A 20,932-nucleotide genomic window follows, 5' to 3' on the forward strand; every position below is an offset into this window, starting at 1 on the left:
TGTACCATTTCAGAGAAATTGTAGCATTTTTTACAAAATTTAATTTCGCCATGTTGCAATTTGAGACTCAAGTTCTAGCAGACGAATTGTTACACTCAAACTCAAACCGCGTGTTGGTTGGGAGACGTGTCTGTCTAAAATCCTAACAAGTTATCCAAACTTGTTAAATATTACTTTGTGTGACATTTCGTACCTTAATATACTGTTAACAGAATGAGCGTCAGAATTACGTAAGTGAAGAAATTACAAGTATTTTTTCGTAAAATTGATTATCATCTGTTAATTGCAGGAAACCCAAGACCCACCGCGGTAAGCGGATGCTGGCAAAACGAGAGCCAAAAATCGTTGAATTGGCTAAACAAGCTTTGATGCTTCGTGGTTCTACTGCCAGCGTCACATCCCTTCAATTTGTCAAAGATTTGGTACTATTGCTACAAGCTTATAAGCTTTTGGGTTGTATGTTTTCTAACATTTCGTTCTACTTCAGTATGCCATCAAACGGATGCAATCAACATACTTTGGTCAGAAACACCCTTACAATCCATTTGAAGATGTTAAACCGATAGAAGAACTGACTCAGAAATATGACCATTCTTTATTTGCATTCTGCTCAGACAACAAAAAGAGGCCCAACAATGTTATTCTGGGTACAATTTGATCTCTAAATTTTGTTTGAATTTATGGCCTAAACTAAAAGTCATCTAAATTTTCAGGAAGAATGTTTGACCACCAGTTGCTCGACATGATTGAATTTGGTGTGGAACAGTTCAAATCCTTGACTGCAATTCGCAACGCCAAAGTGATGGATGGTAACAAGCCTTGCCTGATCTTCTCTGGTGATGTCTGGCACCAAAACGAAGAGTATTCCAAATGCAAATCTTTGCTCATCGACTTTTTCCGTGGAGAAGTAGTGGAACAAGTTCGTCTTGCTGGTTTCGAACATGCTCTTTCTTTCACGGCTGTTGACGGCAAGATTTTCCTCCGCAGTTACAAGTATTTTTCTATATTTTTCATTTCATTTTTGAGATTGTAATAATCAAGTTTTTATAAAAGGATTTTGATGACCAAAAGTGGAACTAAAACTCCTCATATTGAATTGGAAGAAATCGGACCTTCGGCCGACTTGGTCATCAGAAGAACCAAATTGGCCTCAGCTGATCTATTCAAACGGGCGTGTCGCACACCAAGCGCTGCCAAGGTAATTTTTCTATTGGCTACTTCCATTTCAAATTTACTGAATAGTATTATTTGCTTTTAAACAGCCCAAGAAAGTCAAGAACATGTCCAAGGACGTTTTCGGTTCGAAACTCGGCCGCATTCACATGCCACGTCAAGATTACAGAAAGTTGCAAGTTAAACGCGGAAGAGCTCTGCGGACTGAAAAGTCACCCAAAAAAGCATCAAAACTTTCCAAGAAGTGAACGGTTGAAATTAATAAAGACTTTGACAAACACGACTCGTATGTACTGTGCACGATTTAAATTATCAGGCTTATTAGGTACCTCCATTTAGTGTTTTTCTCTCCTGTGGACCTGTGGTTACTCTATTGGTAATATTATTTTAAGCATTTTTGAATTAACTTTAATTTTTCCAGTATCGATGGATTTGCTGGATCGGTTAGAATTTGAGAAAGAAAAGGAACTAAACAAATTTAACTGGGAATTGGTCGACTCCGCTTCTAGCACTTAAAGGCTTATGGTTTAGTGTTAAATGAATAATCACATCTTAGCTTTGCCAGAGGTATCACCACTATTTTGAATTAAAACTACAAGAATTTATCTCCCCACAAAAACTAGGTAAAATGGAAATGCCGAATTGTGTATTTTTAATTACTCGTCATTTCAATTTATTGACATATGCCTGTAATGTAATTATTTTGATCGGTAGTGGGAAAAGCAGCTACTTGCAATGTGGGAGTAATGGATTTCAAGCAGAAGCTTCGATGACGGTGTTGATGCCTTGCATGGTGGATGTCCAGGCTTGTTTGGCTTCCGGAGTGAAGGCGGAGCCGAGAGTGGCAGCCAAAAATACCAGCAACACGGTGGCCATGTTCTACAATTCATTGGATAAGTAATCTAAATTTTCTCAACTACTTTGTATAAGATACTCACGTCGAAATGGGCTCGAGTTGTTCCGCGCTGTTTATGCTGGTTGGCCAGATCAACCAATTTGCCATTGAGAGCATCCGGATTGCCCAAAGAGTCGATGATTTCCGACAATTTGGTGACGACATTGACTGACAAGGTCTGAATTGGCCGAAATCACATTTAGATTTTGTTTAATTTACAGGTTGCAAAGTGTTTTGGACTTACTATGAGAGCAGCGTTGCTCAACAGTTGGCCGGATGGAACATTGGCGATGGTGGGGAACATGGCTTGGTATTCCGGATGAGCAGTCAACAGTCTTCCAAGTGGATTAGTCACACATGGTTAGTATCTTTCAATTATTTATAGTAAAAATTTAAGATACTTACGCCACGTAGAATTGGGGAGCAAAAGTGCTGATGTCCGATTTAATGACGGCCCAGGTGCTTTGAACGGCAGCAACGTTGACTGAGTTGAGGACGTCCATTGTACTGGTGATGCGACTTTTAGGAAACAATTACAGTTGAATTCAACTTGAAAGAATTGTCGGTTATCTTGCTCACCGGTTAGTTTGCTGCTGTTGGAGATTTGACAGTTGACTGATTGTCTAAGCGATGGGGAAGCCCGTCTTTTATAGGCCCACAATAGATGGGTTGGGGGGGATTCCCTCCTCTGTTCCTTTTGTAAAAAGGGACGACGTGTGAAAGAAACGCGCATCCAGTCACGTAGACATATGGAAAATAATACGCCAAAGAGAAGCCACTTGAGTGATTGACTGTCCTACCACTCAGCAGCCATGTGACAGATGCCACGTTCAAACTGGGAATTGAGTGGCGTCCGTTTTCCTTCAAATGTCAACTTAGTTTTGTTTGTGGATTTCGACATGATGCGTCCATCAGGGTTAGCGGTGAGTGGATGGGTTTTTACCAAGCACACAGCACCTTTTGCTGCCTAAAACTCCGTCTCGAGATGATCAAGTTCAATGTGAGCAACAACCGGCGGATTTTGTCGATATGAAATTCCAACTGAATTCAACGCGGAGGTACTGGAAAGTAGATTTTCCTAAACTATTAGAATAAGTTTATATGTTGGAAAAAGGAAGAATGGAAAAAAGTAAGATCTTTTTTAACGAATAATTACTTACGATTTGCTATTAAACATAAGGTCGAATACCGCAGTGGTTAGCAATCTGATTTGCTACAACATGCGTCGATGGTTCAAACCTCGGCAAAGTCTAAAAACTTTCTACGCGTAAAAAAAGCATGTTAATTAAAAACTTAAATTTCCACCACTGTGTAGGCCATTAATAAAATCCATTCCTCCGTGCTGGAGAGGGAAAACTGGCGAGTGGCTAAGGGACTTTTCGTCGATATTGGGATCGGTCCAATATTCCTTAGTCGTAAAAAGGCGAATTAAATGTGTACTGAGGTATAGGCAAGTAGTTCTGAGTATGCTACCGTTACCATTGGTTTGCGCATTTGATTCAGTTGAGCCTTCTTGATTACATAGTTAAGTTCCGTCGTGTTGTATGGGTGCTGTGGCGAAGCCGAGGAGCTGCACTTCGCGGACTACAAACGAATATCATCAATGATCTTATCACGTTAGATGAGCCCGGATCGCTAATGTCGTCTGCATGGGTCCCCCCCCCCCCCCCCCCGTGTAGATGACCTCTTGAAAAGCGTGGTAATGTGAGGGATATTCGTGAGTAGATTCAGATCCGTTGACTCAGGTTACTTGGATAATGGTGAGATCCAAGACGCCTTTGGCCTAATTATCGTATAAGTACCACTCACTCACAGCGATGGATCCTCTGCTATGTTAATCAAGTTCCTCCTAGATGGACCCCCTCCTTGAATTTTTTTTTCAATGGCTGCCGTTAAGTTTTACCTTTGTCCATTTGATTTTTTTTCCACATTATTCTCAGGTCTTTTCATTTGGTATTTGATTTTCGTCGTATCCCCCTATGTAGTGTTACGTTGAAAGTGATTACCGCAGCGGGATCCAGTAGATTAATTGCCTGCGTTCATCCATCCGGAGGCATTATCCTCATTCTTTGAAAATCGACTCGCCCTTATTAATGAAAGACGTGACAATTTACACGACGCCATTGATTTCTTTCTGTTTCGCAATTTCTGCCCTTTAAAGTGGTGGCTTTCCCCGCCCATTTCTTTTGATTATTGGAGTTGTTGAAGGGTTATTTCTTTTAGCCAAGTTGACCGTTGGCAATATTCTTATGAGTCTCAGTTTGTCTAAATTTAATTGGCTCCATTTTTCCTGTGTGACAGGAACTCAAAGATAATCCGGAAGACGAGAATAAATGAGGACGATAAGGATGGCGTGATGAATCCAGCAGCAGCAGCCATGGAAATACTCTAAAACTTCATCGGGGTTATTGTCAAACGAACTGTGGACCTTGCCATTTTCAACTCGCAACTTTGCAATGTGATGGGAGCGACGGAAGAAGAGTCACGACGTTATACCCTATCATTTGTTGTATCGGAAATATTCATCTCGTCGGCCGCCATTTTTTCGTTGACCAAGGATCATTCCATTCTGGCCATCAAGAAACGAAGAATTTCACATACCGCCGTGGGTCCGACCATCAGAAATTCATTTCGCGTGGAATCGCCATCCATCTCTCGTACGCCATTCGGTGCTGGGCGTCTTCCGAAGAAGAGTGGCCAAAATGTCCAAAATGCTGAGGGAACGCATGGAAGAACTCGTGAAAAAATCCTGTGTCACTTGAAAGAGTCTACTACCGTCCCTCACTGCCACGAGTGCTGCTGTGAAAGTCGTTCTTCCATGTTTTAATCATATGGTCGACGAGGGATGTGGCTCAGACCAACCAGAAGCAAATCACTCGCAAACTGGATTCAAGTTTCTCTTGGAAATGTCTGTCGGTTGGAGGCTAAACGTTGTCATCCTGGAAAAACTAAACGTTTTTGACAAATATGCGTCCCAGCACTTCTATTATCCCACGTCATTTCTTTATTCCTTTTCCTAATAATCCATGTATGTCTTAAACCAGCCTTAATCCTAATTTGCTTTGTCCAACATTAGCTTTACAGTTTAATTCATTATTTTAACTTATAGAGATTTCAATTGTTTTTAGATGTTGCTGTTTGAGGTGTATTGTAATAACCAAGTCCCTACACGCATACACATTCCTGCTGAATAAGAAAACCTGGATAATAGTATGTACATGGAATAGAGGATTTATTCGTCCAGCATCCAGCCGTTGAAGTGAGTGTAGTGATCAGCGTCGTCGTGGAGAACAATTCCGGCCGTATCGTAATCGATTTCCAGCCAAACTTGATCGCCAGCCGCCAGGCTGAGGGTCACCTGCAGGAACAAGGGACTCCACTGATCGGCCACCGTGTTGGCCTCGTCCACCTCGCCCGATCCCACCACATTTCCGTTCAAGAAAAGCGAAGCCGAGAGCCAGACGTAAACGCCGGTCGTTTCAGGGAAATTGGCCATTCCGGTGAAAGAAAAGGAATAGATGCCGGCCCGTGGGACTGTGAACGTCCCACTGGCTGCGTCCAGGGCGTTTCCAGCGTTCAGAACGGGAGTATCGAATGGCAATTTGGCCGCTTTGGTGGAAAACGGTGCGCTCCTTTGGGCGTAGAAATAGACGGGCGATGTTGGGTGAGCTCTTCCCTGGATTTGGGCTTCCAGTTGGCCAATTTTCGACGTCAGTTCTTGTTTCATTTCATTCTAATTATATTTGGCAATATTTTAAAATAATGTTGTAAATTAGCATGGGAAACTTTGAAATTAAACTTACGTAATTGTTAGTCAGTTGCTCCAGTTTGTCTTCCAGGGAAATGGCGGCGCCACTGGAACTTGCCGTCCAGCAAGCCAAAACCAACATCAAACCGACAGAGAGACGAGCCATTTTTGCTGATCAGCTTGGAGAGTGACGAATCCTGGTTCCTGAATGAGCAATCAACGACAATGTACAGTGCCACTTATATTGAGCTATCGGCTCCCCTTCCATCAATAAGATACGCATCAAATGTCAATATACTGGACAGCCCCAGCTTGTTTTTATACAGTCCATGGCTATTATCAGTGAGTTAAACGAAGACGAATACACAAACCAAAGGTTGAAATGAATTTCAACTCACGTGGAACAAGTGAAACGATTGATGGGTGCGTTGAGACATGATCCATTGTCAAACCTTTAAACTCTCAAGTCAGTTGTTTGGTTTCACACTGATGGGCTCATTTTATCACTAGTTTATTTTGTGTTTCAGTTTTGGAGAGTGAAGAAAACAAATACAAACATTATCTGCAAGTTTATCATTTTAAATTTAAATAGGTTTACTTTTCGAGTGGGCATGTAATTTAAAAAAAAAGAGTTTTGGTCTTTTGACGTTGATAAGAAACGCTGAATAAAACTTAATCTTAACTCAATCCTAGTTTTTAATTGTCCAGTTTTTTTTTCCTTTCTCGTCTATAGGTTTGCATTTGTGAGTAATTATGACAAGTAAAAAAGCATTTTTAATTCAAAATTCAAATGATTTTTAATTAACGAAACCACACAACCTTGTAAGTTGCGAGAATGGGCGCGAAAGTGAGTTATGGCGTCGTCTGCACTCTGCCACTTTTATTGTTGAAGGTGGTCTGGGCGTGATGGGCCTGTTGATAAGCGTGGCCTCACTAGCAAAACGTGTGCAGTCATCCTGAGTTAAGTTAATATTCCTCAATTTTTAATTTTCTCTCGATGTTGCAAATGTATCAATGATATCAATTTTTCCTACATTTTAATGTCTTATCTGTAATATTTTAGGTATGCTGGATTAGTGCTGGATAAAAACCTTGTTAATAAGTTTGCACATCATACATTTACCAACAAACATGGTATGGAATATTAAAAGTTTTGATTTTGATTTTAGAATTTGATGGTGTGTTGATTGGCAAACTTTCATCTCCTGTCCACATTTTGGCTTACAGTTCTGGCTTGAATTGAATCTTATCATAAGGATGTGTACCCGTTAATAGGTATGAGGAATGGTGCAGTGCTATTTTACTTAACAAAGGCTCGTTAAATCACAGAATTTTCCCTTACTAAAGAATCCCTGCTTCTGCTCAGATATCCACCAGATCCGAATTTGTTTCATTGAAGCCAGTCTGTGATATTCCTTCACAATCAGTAACAGTAATGTCTGGTGCACTATTTAAATTTTTCATGTCAGAATAAGATAAGACTTCATCAGATTGAAATAGAAATGCTCTGAGGCATTTAGTGCTTGCTTTATCAGCTTTGTTTACAACCAAATGATTCCCTGCTTTATTTTCTCGTTCGTTTAAAGTTGCAAACTAGATGCGTTATCTTCCACACGACCGATTCTCGTAGCACGTTCTTTGTGATGTATCATTATTTGTGTTTTCTTTTTGTTTTAGAAACCTCTTCATGTCTTCAGAGATTGAAGATCTTTTTGTGAGTAGCTTATTTTGAACCGCAAATCAATTTAGGATAGGGAAGGATTGTAATAACAGAAAATTTGCACATTTTCGAAGATGTTTCTTCTCAAAATTCTTGTAAACTCAACATTCGCTTCGCTTTATATTCTAATTCGTAGTTCAAGCAGTTCTTAATTTTCTGATGCCAAATTGTGTATTAAACAAAATTGATTTCTTTCTAATGCTAAGTTATATTCATCTGGGTCGTTATTTCGATTCACAAATGAATTTCATATTGCTACTGCAGAGACCGTCGAACCAATGCCCAGTTTGAAAAAAGGAAATGTCTATACAGTAGCCAGGCATGTTGAAATCGGGTTGGACAGGTTTGGTTGGGTTCCAGTTTGTGTAACTCAGCTGTTGGTACGGCTGTGTAGTTGCCCACTCCCATCGCTTGTTGCCTTCTTGCGAGTATCGTCCCGAAGTCCAGTAAATATCTTTAGTCATTCCTGTATTTGTGTTTCCATGAAGTTAAGAATTAATTCAAAAGTAATTCAAATTGATTTGTTCATTTCTTTTCTTAGGTGGACCAGGAAATGAGATGCAATGGCTCACCTGGCGTGTGTGTGTGGTGATAGACGATCAAATTATTTTCCTCTTTCGTTTCTATCTTGAGCAGAGTCATGCCTGCTTGTTTACAGTAAGTATCAGCCCTCGTCCAGTTTCTTACCTTTCAAGCATAATCAATAATATTCCATAGCTTAAATGGTTATCCTAGTCGGTAAAAGATATGCAAATGCTCTAGGACCACACTTACGAATTTGGAAAAGCAATAGCATTTGTCACTCAGTGTCCAGCAGGGCATGCTTATGTTGCCTTGGAGATACTTGGGGCAGAAAACTAGTAAATGGAATTGAAATTAGTTTTCATGCGACAAATTGCCCAGTGATCAATTGACGAGGCGATTAATTAAAAGTCATTTGATCCACAAATTCTTATCATACATGGCGTGGGTGTCGTCTCTCCTGCAGTCGTAGTCGTCTCGGAGGATTCTGTGGTTATTTCTTCAGGCCTTGCCGTCGCTTCTAAACTTTCTTCGGTGGTAGTCGACACTGTTTTGGTAATATCAATTTGGTGTTATATAAATTTGATTTAATCGAAAAGTTTTATTTTCTTGTCGTACCAGGCTCTATTGTTGTAGCTTTCGTCGTTGTGAGCTCGACGGCTTCTGTTGTTGGCTCAGTTGGAACATCTTTTTCTGTTGTTGGATTAGTGGGAACTTCTTTTTCTGTTGTTGGATTAGTGGGAACATCTTTTTCTGTTGTTGGCTCAGTGGGAACATCTTTTTCTGTTGTTGGATTAGTGGGAACATCTTTTTCTGTCGTTGAATCAGTTGGGACGTCTTTTTCTGTTGTATGGGTATCGACTGTTGTTGTTTCATCGTCAATTGACTCGCAAATGAAGAGAATGTAGGCCGACCCAAATTCATCGAACCAAATTCCGTTGGGAAACAAATAGTTGATGTAAACGAAACTTATTCCAGCTTGATTGTAGGACGGTTCTCCTGTGTACCAGTGTGTGTAAGTCAGGGGTTCATTGTTCGCCCATTCCCACCGATTGTTTGAGAATTTGCCCGAAATCCAGTAGTAGTCGTCACTCAATTCTGTGAAATGATATCGTGTACGTCGAGATTAATTTTCGTTTTGAAATTTGTTCAATGAAATGTGAGATGTGATTTGAAAACCTTAAAAGTGGATAACTTTTTTTAATTTTTAGATTATTTCTGACCTGATGTGGATTTGATGTGGTTGTTAATCATTTGATCCTCTTCTTTACTTTCTAGGCTCAACAGAGTCATCCCGCCTACCCTACAGAATTTATCGGCATCCAACCAGTTGACGCGCTAATGGTGAAATTAATTGATATAATTTTAGGTGCAACTAATGAATTGACTATAGAAATACCGACCTTTGTTTTTGAAAAGCAGTAGCACTTTCCGTTCAAGGTCCAGCAAGGTACTGCAGTATTGCCTTGTAGAAATCCTGGACAAGCAGCTGCTACGTTTGCTCAAATAAGTTTTGACTGTTTGAATTTGATTCTTTTAATTTTTTTACCTTTTGTTTCGACTTTTCCCAGAGAGTTTGCTGATACGATTCCGGCCTGGCAAACGGCGACCGCAGTGGCAAGTAGAAAGACTTTGAAAAAGTAACTGCTACTCATTTTCATGCGCCTTATTCGACCGTGAATGTGAACTATGCCCCAAATAGTCACCTAGGCCTAGAATTTATACTCGGCGACCAGCGTCTATGCTATTAGAAATTAACTTTTTATCAGATTTTTATTTTATTTTTCACACTTTCCCAATAGGTGGTTAAGGCGGCAAGTGTGCCTATTCGAGCCGGAAATTGCTCTTGTGAAACATGACGGAGCGCAGTTGCCCTGGTTTGTACATAATAAAAGTTTTCCTTATTATTTTACAAGTACGAACTTGTGCAAAGTCAGTAATCTATGTTTTTTTTCTCTCACCTAGTTCAAGGTTTTTGTAGTGGGCCTTGACGTAAATTAGGCCATGGTCCGTATGTGATGTCTATTGTCACGCAGTTTTAAATCTTAATTGCGGAGCTCACTTTGATGCAAGCTTTTTAATTCGAGTGAATTAAGCACGTCTCTCTTATTCTTTTTAAAAGTCTCAGATCAATTCTTAAATATAGGCAAGATTAAATGCAACACGAGTTAGATTTTTGGCGGAAGGCGAGTTACCTTCGGTAGGTATTTTCGTTATGATACCGGTCGAGTTTAGTTTTGATTACAAGTGACAGTTGAGCGGCGCAGTGTTAAATGGTATTTATTGTGTAATCGGAGCTTGAACCAACATTTTCCTAGGTCGGTGGATGCTGTTGTGTGAACTTAAGCTCCTCGTTTCGCATGCAAGGAACATTAGTTATATGGTGAAAAGCGGGATTTAGAATTTATTCTTTCTAGTCTGTAATTTACCGAGATATTTTACTCTAGCAGAATCCTGAATTTAATCCAGTAGGTTTTTATCGGATCCAAGTCATAACTTGCTTGTAGAGTTTAGTTGTCGAATTACATTTTTCTGCGCTTTTGATTGGCTTAAATTGCAAGGTGCTGTATAACTTATTTAGCCAGTCGACATGTTTCTTTCAGTGCTTAGATAAAGAAAGGAATGGATGTAGTGTTGCCGTTAAGTCTGATGTTGTTAGCGCTATATTAACTGTTGATTTGCTAGTTAATTTAGGTTCTGTTAATGTTGCATCATTTTTTGCGCATCTTGTCCCATCAGTCATGGGCATCGTGTTAAAGTAGTGAATCATTAACAGTCCCTCCTTTTTGGGAAGAACTTAGTATACACTTAATTACTATCATAGGTGCGGAATTTTGCTAAATTATTTGCATTTCTTTGCTAGCAGACACAAAATTTTTAAATCTTTCAATCATTAAAAAAATTTTCGACTCACCTTAGTAAATTGACTAAATTCATATTTTACTTCATGAAATTAGTTTTCGCAACAATTATTGAATTAACATTATAACGATAGCCTGATTAGCCTCACTAAAAAAATGTATTGACGCCATAGATATATGTTTAAATTGCCACACATCCAAAAACCCAAATGCTTGATATTGTAGAATAATTTTTATATTTGAATAATATGTGATTATATAATATTTAGATTAAATGCGGCCGGCTTGTCCATTTTTCGTAGGTTTTTTACTTGCCTGATGCTGGAGGTGGGTTGCTGGCCATCGTGGCGGATATCCAGCCAAGGTAAGCGGACACGCGAGTAAACACGGGGACATGGGCAGGATCGGCACATCCGTTCGCGCTACCGAAGCTGACAACGCCGATTTGAACATTGCCGTTGACGAGAAGCGGTCCGCCACTGTCTCCCTGCAAGTAGAATCAATCGTTTGTTTATGTGAATAACGCGGTTGGTTGATGAAATGAATAGTTATAGGCAAAAGAGACTGACGAAACAAGTCGCTGTGTTCAATTGGGCAGCGCACAATTGTGTAGAACCGATGAATTGACGCCACTGTTGATTGCAAACGGTGTTGTCGTAGACGGTGACGTTAGCTTTCTGCAACGTCCACGAGTTACTTCCACCTTTAAATTGATTCATTGTTGTAAGGAAACTTATATAAATGGAAATTTAAAAAGTCAGAAAAAGAAATGCATTTACTGGATGTTACTCCCCATCCTGTAATGACGGCCGACTGGTTCGAATAAGAACTGAAAGCTCTTAGATGAGCTGCAAGTTTTTTGGTGGTTGTTTTTATTGTTTTTAACGTTGACGGTTTAGGAGTTGTGATGGTAGACTTTATTGGTGTACTTTTAGTAGTGGGTTTTCCTGTCGTTTTTGTTGTCGTTGGTTTCAGTGTTGTAGTTGTCTTGGATGTGGGTTTTAATGTTGTGCTGGTTTTGGTCGTGGGTTTCAGTGTTGTAGTAGTTTTTGTTGTTGGTTTTAGAGTTGTAGTTGTCTTTGTTGTAGGTTTTAATGTTGTAGTTGTTTTGGTCGTGGGTTTTAATGTTGTGGTTGTTTTCGTTGTAGGTTTCAGTGTTGTAGTAGTTTTGGTTGTTGGTTTTAGAGTTGTAGTTGTCTTTGTTGTAGGTTTTAATGTTGTAGTTGTTTTGGTTGTGGGTTTCAATGTTGTGGTTGTTTTTGTTGTAGTAGTTTTTGTTGTAGGTTTCAGTGTTGTAGTTGTCTTTGTTGTAGGTTTTAATGTTGTAGTTGTTTTGGTCGTGGGTTTCAATGTTGTGGTTGTTTTTGTTGTAGTGGTTTTAGTCGTTGGTATTGGTGTTGTTGGTAGTGTGGTTTTTGGAGATATTGTGGTTGTTGTTGGTATTGTAGTTGTGGGCGATTGTGTTGTGGTCGATGTTGTTGATAGTGCGGTGGTTGTTCGCGATTGGGTCGTTGTCGTTGGTAATGTGGATGTAGTCGTTGTTGGCGATTGGGTTGTTGTTGTTGGTAGTGCGGATGTTGTTGTTTCTACATCTGTCGTTGGCGATCGAGTTGTTGTCGTTGGCGATTGGGTTGTTGTCGTCGGTAATGTGGTTGTAGTCGTTGGCGATTGAGTTGTTGTCGTCGATGGTGTGGTTGTACTCGTTGGTATTGTAGTTGTTTCTGCATCCGTCGTGGTTGGCGATTGGGTTGTTGTCGTTGGTAGTGTGGTTGTAGTTGTTTCTGCATCTATCGTAGTTGGCGATTCGGTCGTTGTCGTTGGTAGTGTGGTTGTAGTTGTTGGCGATTCGGTTGTTGTCGTTGGTAGTGTGGTTGTAGTTGTTTCTGCATCTGTCGTAGTTGGCGACTGAGTTGTTGTCGTTGGTAGTGTGGTTGTAGTCGTGGTTGGCGATTCGGTTGTTGTCGTTGGTAATGTGGTTGTAGTTCTTGGCGATTCGGTTGTTGTCGTTGGTAGTGTGGTTGTAGTTGTTTCTGCATCTATAGTAATTGGCAATTGAGTTGTTGTTGTCGGTAGTGTGGTTGTAGTTGTTTCTGCATCTGTAGTAATTGGCAATTGAGTTGTTGTTGTCGGTAGTGTGGTTGTGGTTGTTTCTGCATCTGTAGTAATTGGCAATTGAGTTGTTGTTGTCGGTAGTGTGGTTGTAGTTGTTTCTGCATCTGTAGTAGTTGGCGATTCGGTTGTTGTCGTTGGTAGTGTGGTTGTAGTTGTTTCTGCATCTGTAATAATTGGCAATTGAGTTGTTGTTGTCGGTAGTGTGGTTGTAGTTGTTTCTGCATCTGTCGTAGTTGGCGATTCGGTCGTTGTCGTTGGTAGTGTGGTTGTAGTTGTTTCTGCATCTGTCGTAGTTGGCGATTCGGTTGTTGTCGTTGGTAGTGTGTTTGTAGTTGTTTCTGCATCTGTCGTAGTTGGCGATTGAGTTGTTGTTGTTGGTAGTGTGGTTGTGGTTGTTTCTGCATCTGTCGTAGTTGGCGATTCGGTTGTTGTCGTTGGTAGTGTGGTTGTGGTTGTTTCTGCATCTGTAGTAATTGGCAATTGAGTTGTTGTTGTCGGTAGTGTGGTTGTAGTTGTTTCTGCATCTGTAGTAGTTGGCGATTCGGTTGTTGTCGTTGGTAGTGTGGTTGTAGTTGTTTTTGCATCTGTAGTAGTTGGCGATTCGGTTGTTGTCGTTGGTAGTGTGGTTGTAGTTGTTTCTGCATCTGTAGTAGTTGGCGATTCGGTCGTTGTCGTTGGTAGTGTGGTTGTCGAAAATAGTATTGTTGTTGTTGATATTAAAGTTGTATCCGTTGTTACAGGGTCTGTCGTTGTTGGCAATTGTGTTGTAGTTGTTGTCAAGTCGGGATCAATTGGAAGTTGAACAAAGGGAATGTTAGCAGTTGCGGGTACTGCTTGATTTAACACCAGTAAGGCGATGTCGTTCAACTGTTAGCATAATATTTCATTAGATTCTCTTTGGAGACACAAAAGGCATATTGCTATTCTTACAATATGAGTCGTATTCATGAAAAATTGTTGATGTGCGACATATGATGAGACCCTTCTAACGAGGGATCCGGGTCCTCCGCCAGTTATGTTCAATGTATTGATGAACACGTAGCCATTCCCAGTATCAGTGGGCAGACTATAATAAATCAAATCAAATGATTTTCATTTCATTGTCAGACAAAACGTTTTCAATATGTGAAGTTGTCTGTAGCGTTCGTGATGCCTTACCCGTCGACGCAATGGGCTGCTGTAAGAATATAAGACGATGCGATCAAGGTTCCACCACATAGGCGATATAAGCCGGCTGTTGTATTAATTGGAAATAATAGGCTAGCCTGAAAAAGGGAAATATTTTCTGAATTTGTAATTTTTGTCATAAAATTGAAAATGTCGCCGCTGTTTTACGCGCGTGACGTTACTTGTTATAAATTAAATACCATAAAAGGAAAATCGCCGGCTTGAGCTGGGATTCCATTGATGATTGAAATCTGGGGTGGTTTTTTCAGCCTCACTTTAATCGCAAATTGAATTAAAAGTTAGGCTATTGGAAAGAGTTATTTTATAAGCCGTTTTGTATTACCTAGTACATGTCTGTCGATTGATTTCGGACAGACGAATACGACGAAGCCAACCAAACTAGCGGCCTAATGTCGTTTTATGAAAATGAGAAATTTCGAAAATATTTTGTTGCGAAATGCTTGATATTACCAATAAAGTAAGACGCATGGTATAACCTGGCGTAGTGTATATATAAAACAAGAAGCAGACGGAACTCGACCGGTATACGACCACGATGAGAGAGTCCTGATGAGAGAATACCCTTCTTACTTGCATTGGGGCAGAATTATACCTGGCAAAAAGGTGTCGATGGGATTTCGATAGACGCACTGGTCTACGTGACTATTCGTTTTCGTCGACGTGTCAGCATCCAACTTGTGGTAAACGAAATCCAAAGCGGCGAGTGTATCTGGCATTCGAACAATTTCTTGTCGCACATGTTTTCCACGAAACTGCATGGCAGACAGACATGTCATGAAATTCATTCCGATCAACAGCATCGGTTGCTTCGCGTCTATGCATGCATTTACCAAGGCATTTACGGAGCAGCAAACCGGATGTGTATAAGCTAGAACTGGTTTTATAAACATTAGCCTCGGAGTGTATTAGACCGTATTAGCCAGAAGGCATGCAGATGTGAGCGCTTCGTGTTTCTACTTTATTCGAGTTGCATGTATAGCGACAGTGTAGCGCCGACACACAATTTATCAGGGACGTCGGAGAAGTGGCGCACATATGTTCAATCCAATGCAGCTGCGACTGTGTTGAAATGAATCCCCGACTGAAATATAAGTGGTTGTATCGTTTTGTGAAACTAGGCCAACAATTTTCATTACATTTAGAATTTGGTTATTATAAAATATTTCGGCGCTCGTCGTATCGTTAATTGACTTAGTTCGTTGAATCGTTGGTAAACAGGTAATCGATATGTTAGCAGTTAGCAGACGACTAAAATAAAAAAAACGATGGCACGTCGTTTGGCGTGTGACATAAATTAGTTTTCAATTTTCATTTATTGTTTTAGTTACCCAGTCCGTGACTTGTGTAATTTTTCAACCTTTTCGTTCGTAGTATTAAAATTACGAGTCAAATGAAACCATAAAAAGCAAGAAATTTTTTGTTTAATCAGAGAAGAAGGCGTAGCTAAACGTGACGTGAGAAGCTTGCCTTTTGCCGGCCACTTTTAAGGTATCCCTTTGTTGTTAACAAAACTGGCTTGAAAAGCGTCCCTTATAAATGCACGTTTGAATTGTTTCATGGCTGAATTCAAGTTTGATGGACTAATCATGTTATACTCATAGAATTCGGCAGCACCAGGATCCAAGAAAGAAAAGGTTCAAGACTTTTGTGTATTGTTAAGGCAGAACAATTTAAAATAGGGGCAATTTGTTGATTCAAGGTAATCAAAGTAATTTGTTCAAGGTTTTTCTATTGCAGTTGATTATATCAAGAGATTTAAAAATTAAAATTTGCCGTTTATTTACTTTCAGTTGGAAAACAAAACGCAAACTGTGTCAGGAAAACCGGACAATGAAGATGATTTCTTTCTCTACTTTGAAAACTGTTTCAAACTGAAGGTTCTGCAGGAAAATGCCCAATCAAGTAAGCCTATACAATTTTCAAGTAATCGATGAGAATGCATCCAGAAAGTGCTGGTCTGCTATAAAATGGTTACTACCATCTTTTGAAACTGCTGACCTCTCAAGTCTCAACCTTCTTCTTTTGATATTTTCTTTCATTAAGCTTGCTTTATTATATAACTATTCCCAGAAGTTATTCTTGCTAAAAAATAGTCTAGCCAATCTTTGAAGAAGCAGCAGGTTAACTGCCAGTATGCAAGTCGTTTAATGTTTTGTTTTAACAATCCAAAATCAACAGCATCAAACCAACAGAGAGACGAGCTATGACAGACCTTGGTTTCTGAATGAGCGATAAACTACTTTAATTATCAACAAACATGGTATGAAATCCCCATTCAATGTTTAGCTTTTGATTTTTGAATTTTATGGTCTGTTGATGGGCATATTTCATTGCCTGGGAAAACAGTTAGGCTTTGGTTTCTGGCTTGAATTGAATCTTACAAAAAAATAACATTTTTCCTCCTCGAAGAAAAAAAAAGCCTACAGCAAATAATTTTGGTCAAGAATTGGTTAGGCTAGTAGCTGATGATGAATTCTGAAAATCAGAACTATGTCTCTGTCTGTACCATTCTGCACAAATTAATTTGCACCTAATTCCTAAATGAGAAAATTTCAAAAAGAAATGTCCAAGGTTTATTTTGAATTTTGAGCAGTTTGGATTACGGGTGAAATCGATTTTTAACTATCAATCTCTAAATTTTTAACTATCGATCGATGAATTCACATGGATATTCTTAAAAGAACTAATGTCGTCTGCTTTTTAATGGCAGTAGGCTTAGTAGCTACTTCCGAAACTACAGTCAAGTAAATACGCTAGAACGCTAAACAATGGACATCCATAGTCTGAGAGATAGTTATCGTATGGCTGCAACCAACATGAGAATCGAGGACATAGTTAATGGTATGTGCGGGTATTTTTGTTTTCTATGTAGCTTGTATTCTCATATGAATCTTTATCATGTAGGTATCAACAGTGGTGATGAAAACATGGAAATGACTGCAACCTACGCTGTTCGTCAATTCCTCAGCAGGTATCCCAGCTCGGATACCATGGGTTATTCACACATTGACATCTTCATCAATGCCAATGTTGTTCCCAAGCTGGTAGAATTCCTCAGCCGTGTCAAGAAGTATTTCGTGTCTTTATAACTTGGTTTTCAAACCTTTCATTACATGATGCTTTTCTGTTTTAGTCCTGATCTTCAGTTTGAGTCAGTCAGGGCCCTCGGCAACATTGCATCAGGCACATCTGATCATACCAAAGCTGTCGTCAGTGCTGGGGCTGTTGGTGGTTTAATATCTTTCTTGGATTCACCTGATTCAGTTGTGGCCAACCAAGCTGTCTGGGCTCTCGGTAACATCGCCGTAGACGGACCAGAGCTTCGAGATTACGTCATCGAGCAAGGCATAATTAATCCTCTGATCGCCTTGATTAAACCCTACACCTTAGTAAGTTTAGTTTTGAATTTAATTTATACATTTCAACATTTAATAAGTGATTTTATTATTAGGATACATTATTATTGCGTAACGTCGCTTGGACTTTGTCCTACTTGTGTCTCAACAAGATTCCTCCGCCCAGTGTCCCACTGCTTCTTCCCGCCCTGGCCCAGCTTATTCACAACGACGACGAGGAGATTCTCGTCGACGCTTGCTCGGCTCTATCTTACCTCACTGATAGCCCCAACGAACTTATTCAAGAAGTTGTTGACGCCGGAATCGTCCCTCAGCTCATCACTTTGCTGGACAACACTAAAGTGGCCGTCATTACCGCCACTCTAAGGACCGTGTCTAAAATTGCTGCTGGCAATGCCATCCAGATCCAAGCTCTCATCACCAACAACGTTGTTCGTCCGTTGATGGACGTGCTGGGCAAAGGCGATTTCGAATGCCAAAAGGAAGCAGCTTGGGTCATCACGAACATCACCTCGGGTAATACATTTCAGTTTTGCTGGTGCTGATTGATATTTCTAAACTTTGTCTTCTCAATTTCAGGTGGCACTTTCGAGCAGATCGCTTTGTTGCAACATTTGTTTGTTGGTGTCATGGCTCCGCTGTACACTTTGTTTGAGGACAAAGAAGACAGCAAGACTATCTCGGTCCTGTTGGATGGCTTGGCTAATATTTTGGCCGCAGCCGAAACAATGGGCGATCTGGAGAATGTTTCCCTTCACGTCGAAGAGTGTTATGTCCTGGATCGCATCGAACTTTTGCATAATCTCCACGACGATGATGAGATTTCTGACAAGGCCCTGGCCATTCTGGAGCAGTACTTTCCATTTGACGTGGAGATGAGAAGACGTACGGGGAGAAGAGACTGACGTAAAAGATTCTTTTTTAATCATTTCTTTTCGGTTTTATTTCGATGATTATCACAGCAACTGTTCACATTCAGAGTGTTTGTGATGACAGCTACACCATATTACTGAGATATTCAAACATTATTTTTATTTTGAAATCCCTTTCTTTTTTTCGATTCATGGTTTTTTGTTTTTATTTTCGGCAGTGAGGGATGCAGATTCCAAGTTGGCTTAATCTACATCGCAGAGTGGCCATTGCGAATTAAACAACCAGCCATCTCAAAAAGCCCCCGGAAGGAGGTTTCTCATTGTAAATTGTCATTTAAAATTCTTTTTTTTTCTGCCTTTACAAACGGTAAATATGTTTTTCACTTCTTTCCACGCTATCCTCACTCCATTGTGCGTTTTTTTTAAGATTTTTCAAAAAAAATTTAAACTGAAAGTCGCCATTTGCTTTCATTTCTGTCCCTGCACACGCCGTCCTCTTTCTGAATGCGCGATGAAAAATACAAAAAAACTCGGATCAACTTTGCATTGGGTCAGTAGATGTAATTATTAACAACTTACAACACTTGTACGACTTATTATTAAAGAACAAGAAGTAATTTTTAATAGCTAGAAGTAAACTATTTTAAATATTTGCATTCCCCTATAAATTGTGGTTTGTTTTCGGTATTTCCCAGCATAACTTCTTTGCAGTTCATCAACATCAGGTATGACGTCTTGGAATTTCCCCCTCGAAATTTTCGAGCCGATGAACTAATGAAACTCTTGTCCTAGAAAAAGTATAGTAGCAGTCTGTCAGCCACTTTATGTCAGTCATTCAGAATAATACTTCCGGCCGGAATAGTCTCTAAATTAGTACGTGTGTAAACTATACTCATTCACCGACGCGGATGGCTGTCTACATAGCGGACAGATGGCTGTCTACACAGCGTTTAACTTACGAAGAACAGGTATAGTATGCTAAACAGATTGCTAATAGTCTTGCACAGCTGTTGCCTGCAAATGTCCAACAAGTTTAATATTGTCTAACGTTTGATAGATGAATGACCGAACAGTAGTAGCCAACTTCGGAAGAAAACATTCACAGTTAGACATTCGAACTACTCCGTTTATTTAGCAGAAGAAGACGTTCATTGCACATTGAATAAACAGTTTAAAAACTGCACAACGGTGGACGACCTAAAAAAATTCTACCGACAGCTGTATTACTGAAAAAATGTTTACTCAACAGAGACGGTACAAATAGCGGCTGGAAGACTAGTGCAAGTCACAGAAGAAGCAAAGTCTCCGAACTGTGCAGACAAGTTAGTCGCCATGCATCTTCAAAGTATTTCAACTCAATTGGCTTGGATTATTGCTGCTACATTTGTGGTGGTTTTCATGTACTGCGCTCAAGTGGAAGCTTATTTGGGTACTGCTTTTGTCACGAGCGTTACTACCGTGACTGTTACATCTACAAGCCAAGTAAGTCGAACTTTTCAAACTTCTAGACTATTTCAGTTAATATTTGATATGCTCATTATATCTGGCAGAATCTTTGTGGAAGATTAGTCAACGTCACCGGTGCTTGTCGTCGTCGCCGCAATTTCAAATTTGAAAAACCCGAAATTCAATTATTTGGCGGAGATTATGACGATACCATCGAATTGGCTTTCCCGAATGCATACTATCGTAATCAATTTGTTCCTACAAAAACCCTCAGGTAAGTTTTATTTTCGCAAATTAATTTAAATCTGATTGCAAAAAAATTGTATTCTTCAATTAGTATGGAAGTGACACCACTGGTCATGTTGCCTCAACCCATTCCATCCGGACGTAATCCATCGATAGTCAGCCACCACCCTGGACTCCATTCTTCTCATCCCATGTACTCCTTTATTGGCAGCCGAAACAAGAGCCCTTACCTTCACCCAAGTCTCTACCAAGACCAATTGAAACTCCAACAACAGCAAGAATTTCAACAGCAACAACAGCGCATCTTTTTCTCCGCCCTATCCCTCGCCAATTTGTTCGGCAGGACTACCGTGACCTACACGACATTTAGAACAGGTAAATCTTTAAATATTGTTCAAAATTCAAATGGCTAAATAATGACAAAAACGTTTCATTTTGACACAGAAACAAAGACTGAGGTAAAGTCCGGCACTGGCAGTTTTATCGTCGTGAGTTGCACGCCGAGCCCCTTCCCATTTAGCGTGTGCAATGCTAAAGCTCCACTACCGATAACCATAACTCCAGTTGGATAGATTTGCTTTGAATTAAAAATAATGATTTGGCAATTGTTACATTATTAATGCTAGTAGTTTATTATAAAAGATTATTTAAATGCATATTTATGAAGCCGTGTTATCTTCAAGACTCACAAATAAAATTGCACGGCATCAAATGTTTTTATTTTTCAATCTGCAGTTGTGTAAAAAACAGTGGGAGAATTATTCTTTGTTTTAATCACAGTCATGGAAAAAGT

The 20,932-nt window shown here is 39.8% G+C and overlaps 5 protein-coding genes and 3 long non-coding RNA genes across 9 annotated transcripts; 4 read left to right on the plus strand and 4 right to left on the minus strand.

Annotated features, from left to right (window-relative positions):
• The first annotated feature begins 70 nt into the window (after positions 1 to 70).
• On the plus strand, positions 71 to 1,456 carry LOC124205436 (ribosome production factor 2 homolog). Its single transcript, XM_046602882.1, has 6 exons — positions 71 to 230; positions 290 to 422; positions 488 to 647; positions 714 to 993; positions 1,054 to 1,198; positions 1,263 to 1,456. Exons 1-6 carry the CDS (start codon positions 214 to 216, stop codon positions 1,419 to 1,421), a joined length of 894 nt encoding a protein of 297 aa, XP_046458838.1. The 5' UTR covers positions 71 to 213; the 3' UTR covers positions 1,422 to 1,456.
• An 834-nt stretch (positions 1,457 to 2,290) lies between these two features.
• LOC124205440 lies at positions 2,291 to 3,726 on the minus strand. Its single transcript, XR_006879313.1, has 3 exons — positions 3,548 to 3,726; positions 2,474 to 3,476; positions 2,291 to 2,403 (listed from the first exon to the last, which is right to left on the minus strand). It is a non-coding gene; the product is annotated as an uncharacterized LOC124205440 (long non-coding RNA).
• A 1,471-nt stretch (positions 3,727 to 5,197) lies between these two features.
• On the minus strand, positions 5,198 to 6,106 carry LOC124205437 (complement C1q-like protein 4). The gene is made up of 2 exons (XM_046602883.1): positions 5,872 to 6,106; positions 5,198 to 5,801 (listed from the first exon to the last, which is right to left on the minus strand). Exons 1-2 carry the CDS (start codon positions 5,980 to 5,982, stop codon positions 5,301 to 5,303), a joined length of 612 nt encoding a protein of 203 aa, XP_046458839.1. The 5' UTR covers positions 5,983 to 6,106; the 3' UTR covers positions 5,198 to 5,300.
• A 546-nt stretch (positions 6,107 to 6,652) lies between these two features.
• LOC124205441 lies at positions 6,653 to 8,379 on the plus strand. Its single transcript, XR_006879314.1, has 2 exons — positions 6,653 to 7,091; positions 8,078 to 8,379. It is a non-coding gene; the product is annotated as an uncharacterized LOC124205441 (long non-coding RNA).
• Positions 7,689 to 9,734, minus strand: LOC124205435 (secretory phospholipase A2 receptor-like). Of its 2 annotated transcripts, none has more exons than XM_046602881.1 (8): positions 9,608 to 9,734; positions 9,462 to 9,547; positions 9,282 to 9,396; positions 8,677 to 9,156; positions 8,498 to 8,605; positions 8,311 to 8,393; positions 8,109 to 8,223; positions 7,689 to 8,002 (listed from the first exon to the last, which is right to left on the minus strand). In XM_046602881.1, exons 1-8 carry the CDS (start codon positions 9,717 to 9,719, stop codon positions 7,761 to 7,763), a joined length of 1,341 nt encoding a protein of 446 aa, XP_046458837.1. In that variant the 5' UTR covers positions 9,720 to 9,734; the 3' UTR covers positions 7,689 to 7,760. The 2 variants fall into 2 exon arrangements, with proteins under 2 accessions (XP_046458837.1, XP_046458836.1); XM_046602880.1 differs by having other exon boundaries at positions 9,462 to 9,550; positions 9,608 to 9,731.
• A 1,324-nt stretch (positions 9,735 to 11,058) lies between these two features.
• On the minus strand, positions 11,059 to 14,891 carry LOC124205442 (mucin-2-like). The gene is made up of 8 exons (XM_046602885.1): positions 14,670 to 14,891; positions 14,542 to 14,605; positions 14,399 to 14,472; positions 14,190 to 14,296; positions 13,962 to 14,097; positions 11,699 to 13,898; positions 11,489 to 11,622; positions 11,059 to 11,406 (listed from the first exon to the last, which is right to left on the minus strand). The coding sequence occupies exons 1-8, from the start codon at positions 14,793 to 14,795 to the stop codon at positions 11,227 to 11,229; spliced, it is 3,021 nt and encodes a 1,006-aa protein (XP_046458841.1). The 5' UTR covers positions 14,796 to 14,891; the 3' UTR covers positions 11,059 to 11,226.
• A 591-nt stretch (positions 14,892 to 15,482) lies between these two features.
• On the plus strand, positions 15,483 to 16,121 carry LOC124206323. Its single transcript, XR_006879679.1, has 3 exons — positions 15,483 to 15,707; positions 15,821 to 15,918; positions 16,010 to 16,121. It is a non-coding gene; the product is annotated as an uncharacterized LOC124206323 (long non-coding RNA).
• A 780-nt stretch (positions 16,122 to 16,901) lies between these two features.
• On the plus strand, positions 16,902 to 20,514 carry LOC124206324 (importin subunit alpha-1-like). Its single transcript, XM_046604066.1, has 11 exons — positions 16,902 to 17,060; positions 17,124 to 17,289; positions 17,353 to 17,608; positions 17,671 to 18,091; positions 18,155 to 18,481; positions 18,666 to 19,172; positions 19,240 to 19,415; positions 19,505 to 19,635; positions 19,697 to 19,929; positions 19,998 to 20,167; positions 20,231 to 20,514. The coding sequence occupies exons 1-5, from the start codon at positions 16,988 to 16,990 to the stop codon at positions 18,478 to 18,480; spliced, it is 1,242 nt and encodes a 413-aa protein (XP_046460022.1). The 5' UTR covers positions 16,902 to 16,987; the 3' UTR covers position 18,481; positions 18,666 to 19,172; positions 19,240 to 19,415; positions 19,505 to 19,635; positions 19,697 to 19,929; positions 19,998 to 20,167; positions 20,231 to 20,514.
• Positions 20,515 to 20,932: the final 418 nt, after the last annotated feature.

Source organism: Daphnia pulex, chromosome 10 (genome assembly GCF_021134715.1).
Source record: "Daphnia pulex isolate KAP4 chromosome 10, ASM2113471v1".
Classification (NCBI taxonomy): domain Eukaryota; kingdom Metazoa; phylum Arthropoda; class Branchiopoda; order Diplostraca; family Daphniidae; genus Daphnia; species Daphnia pulex.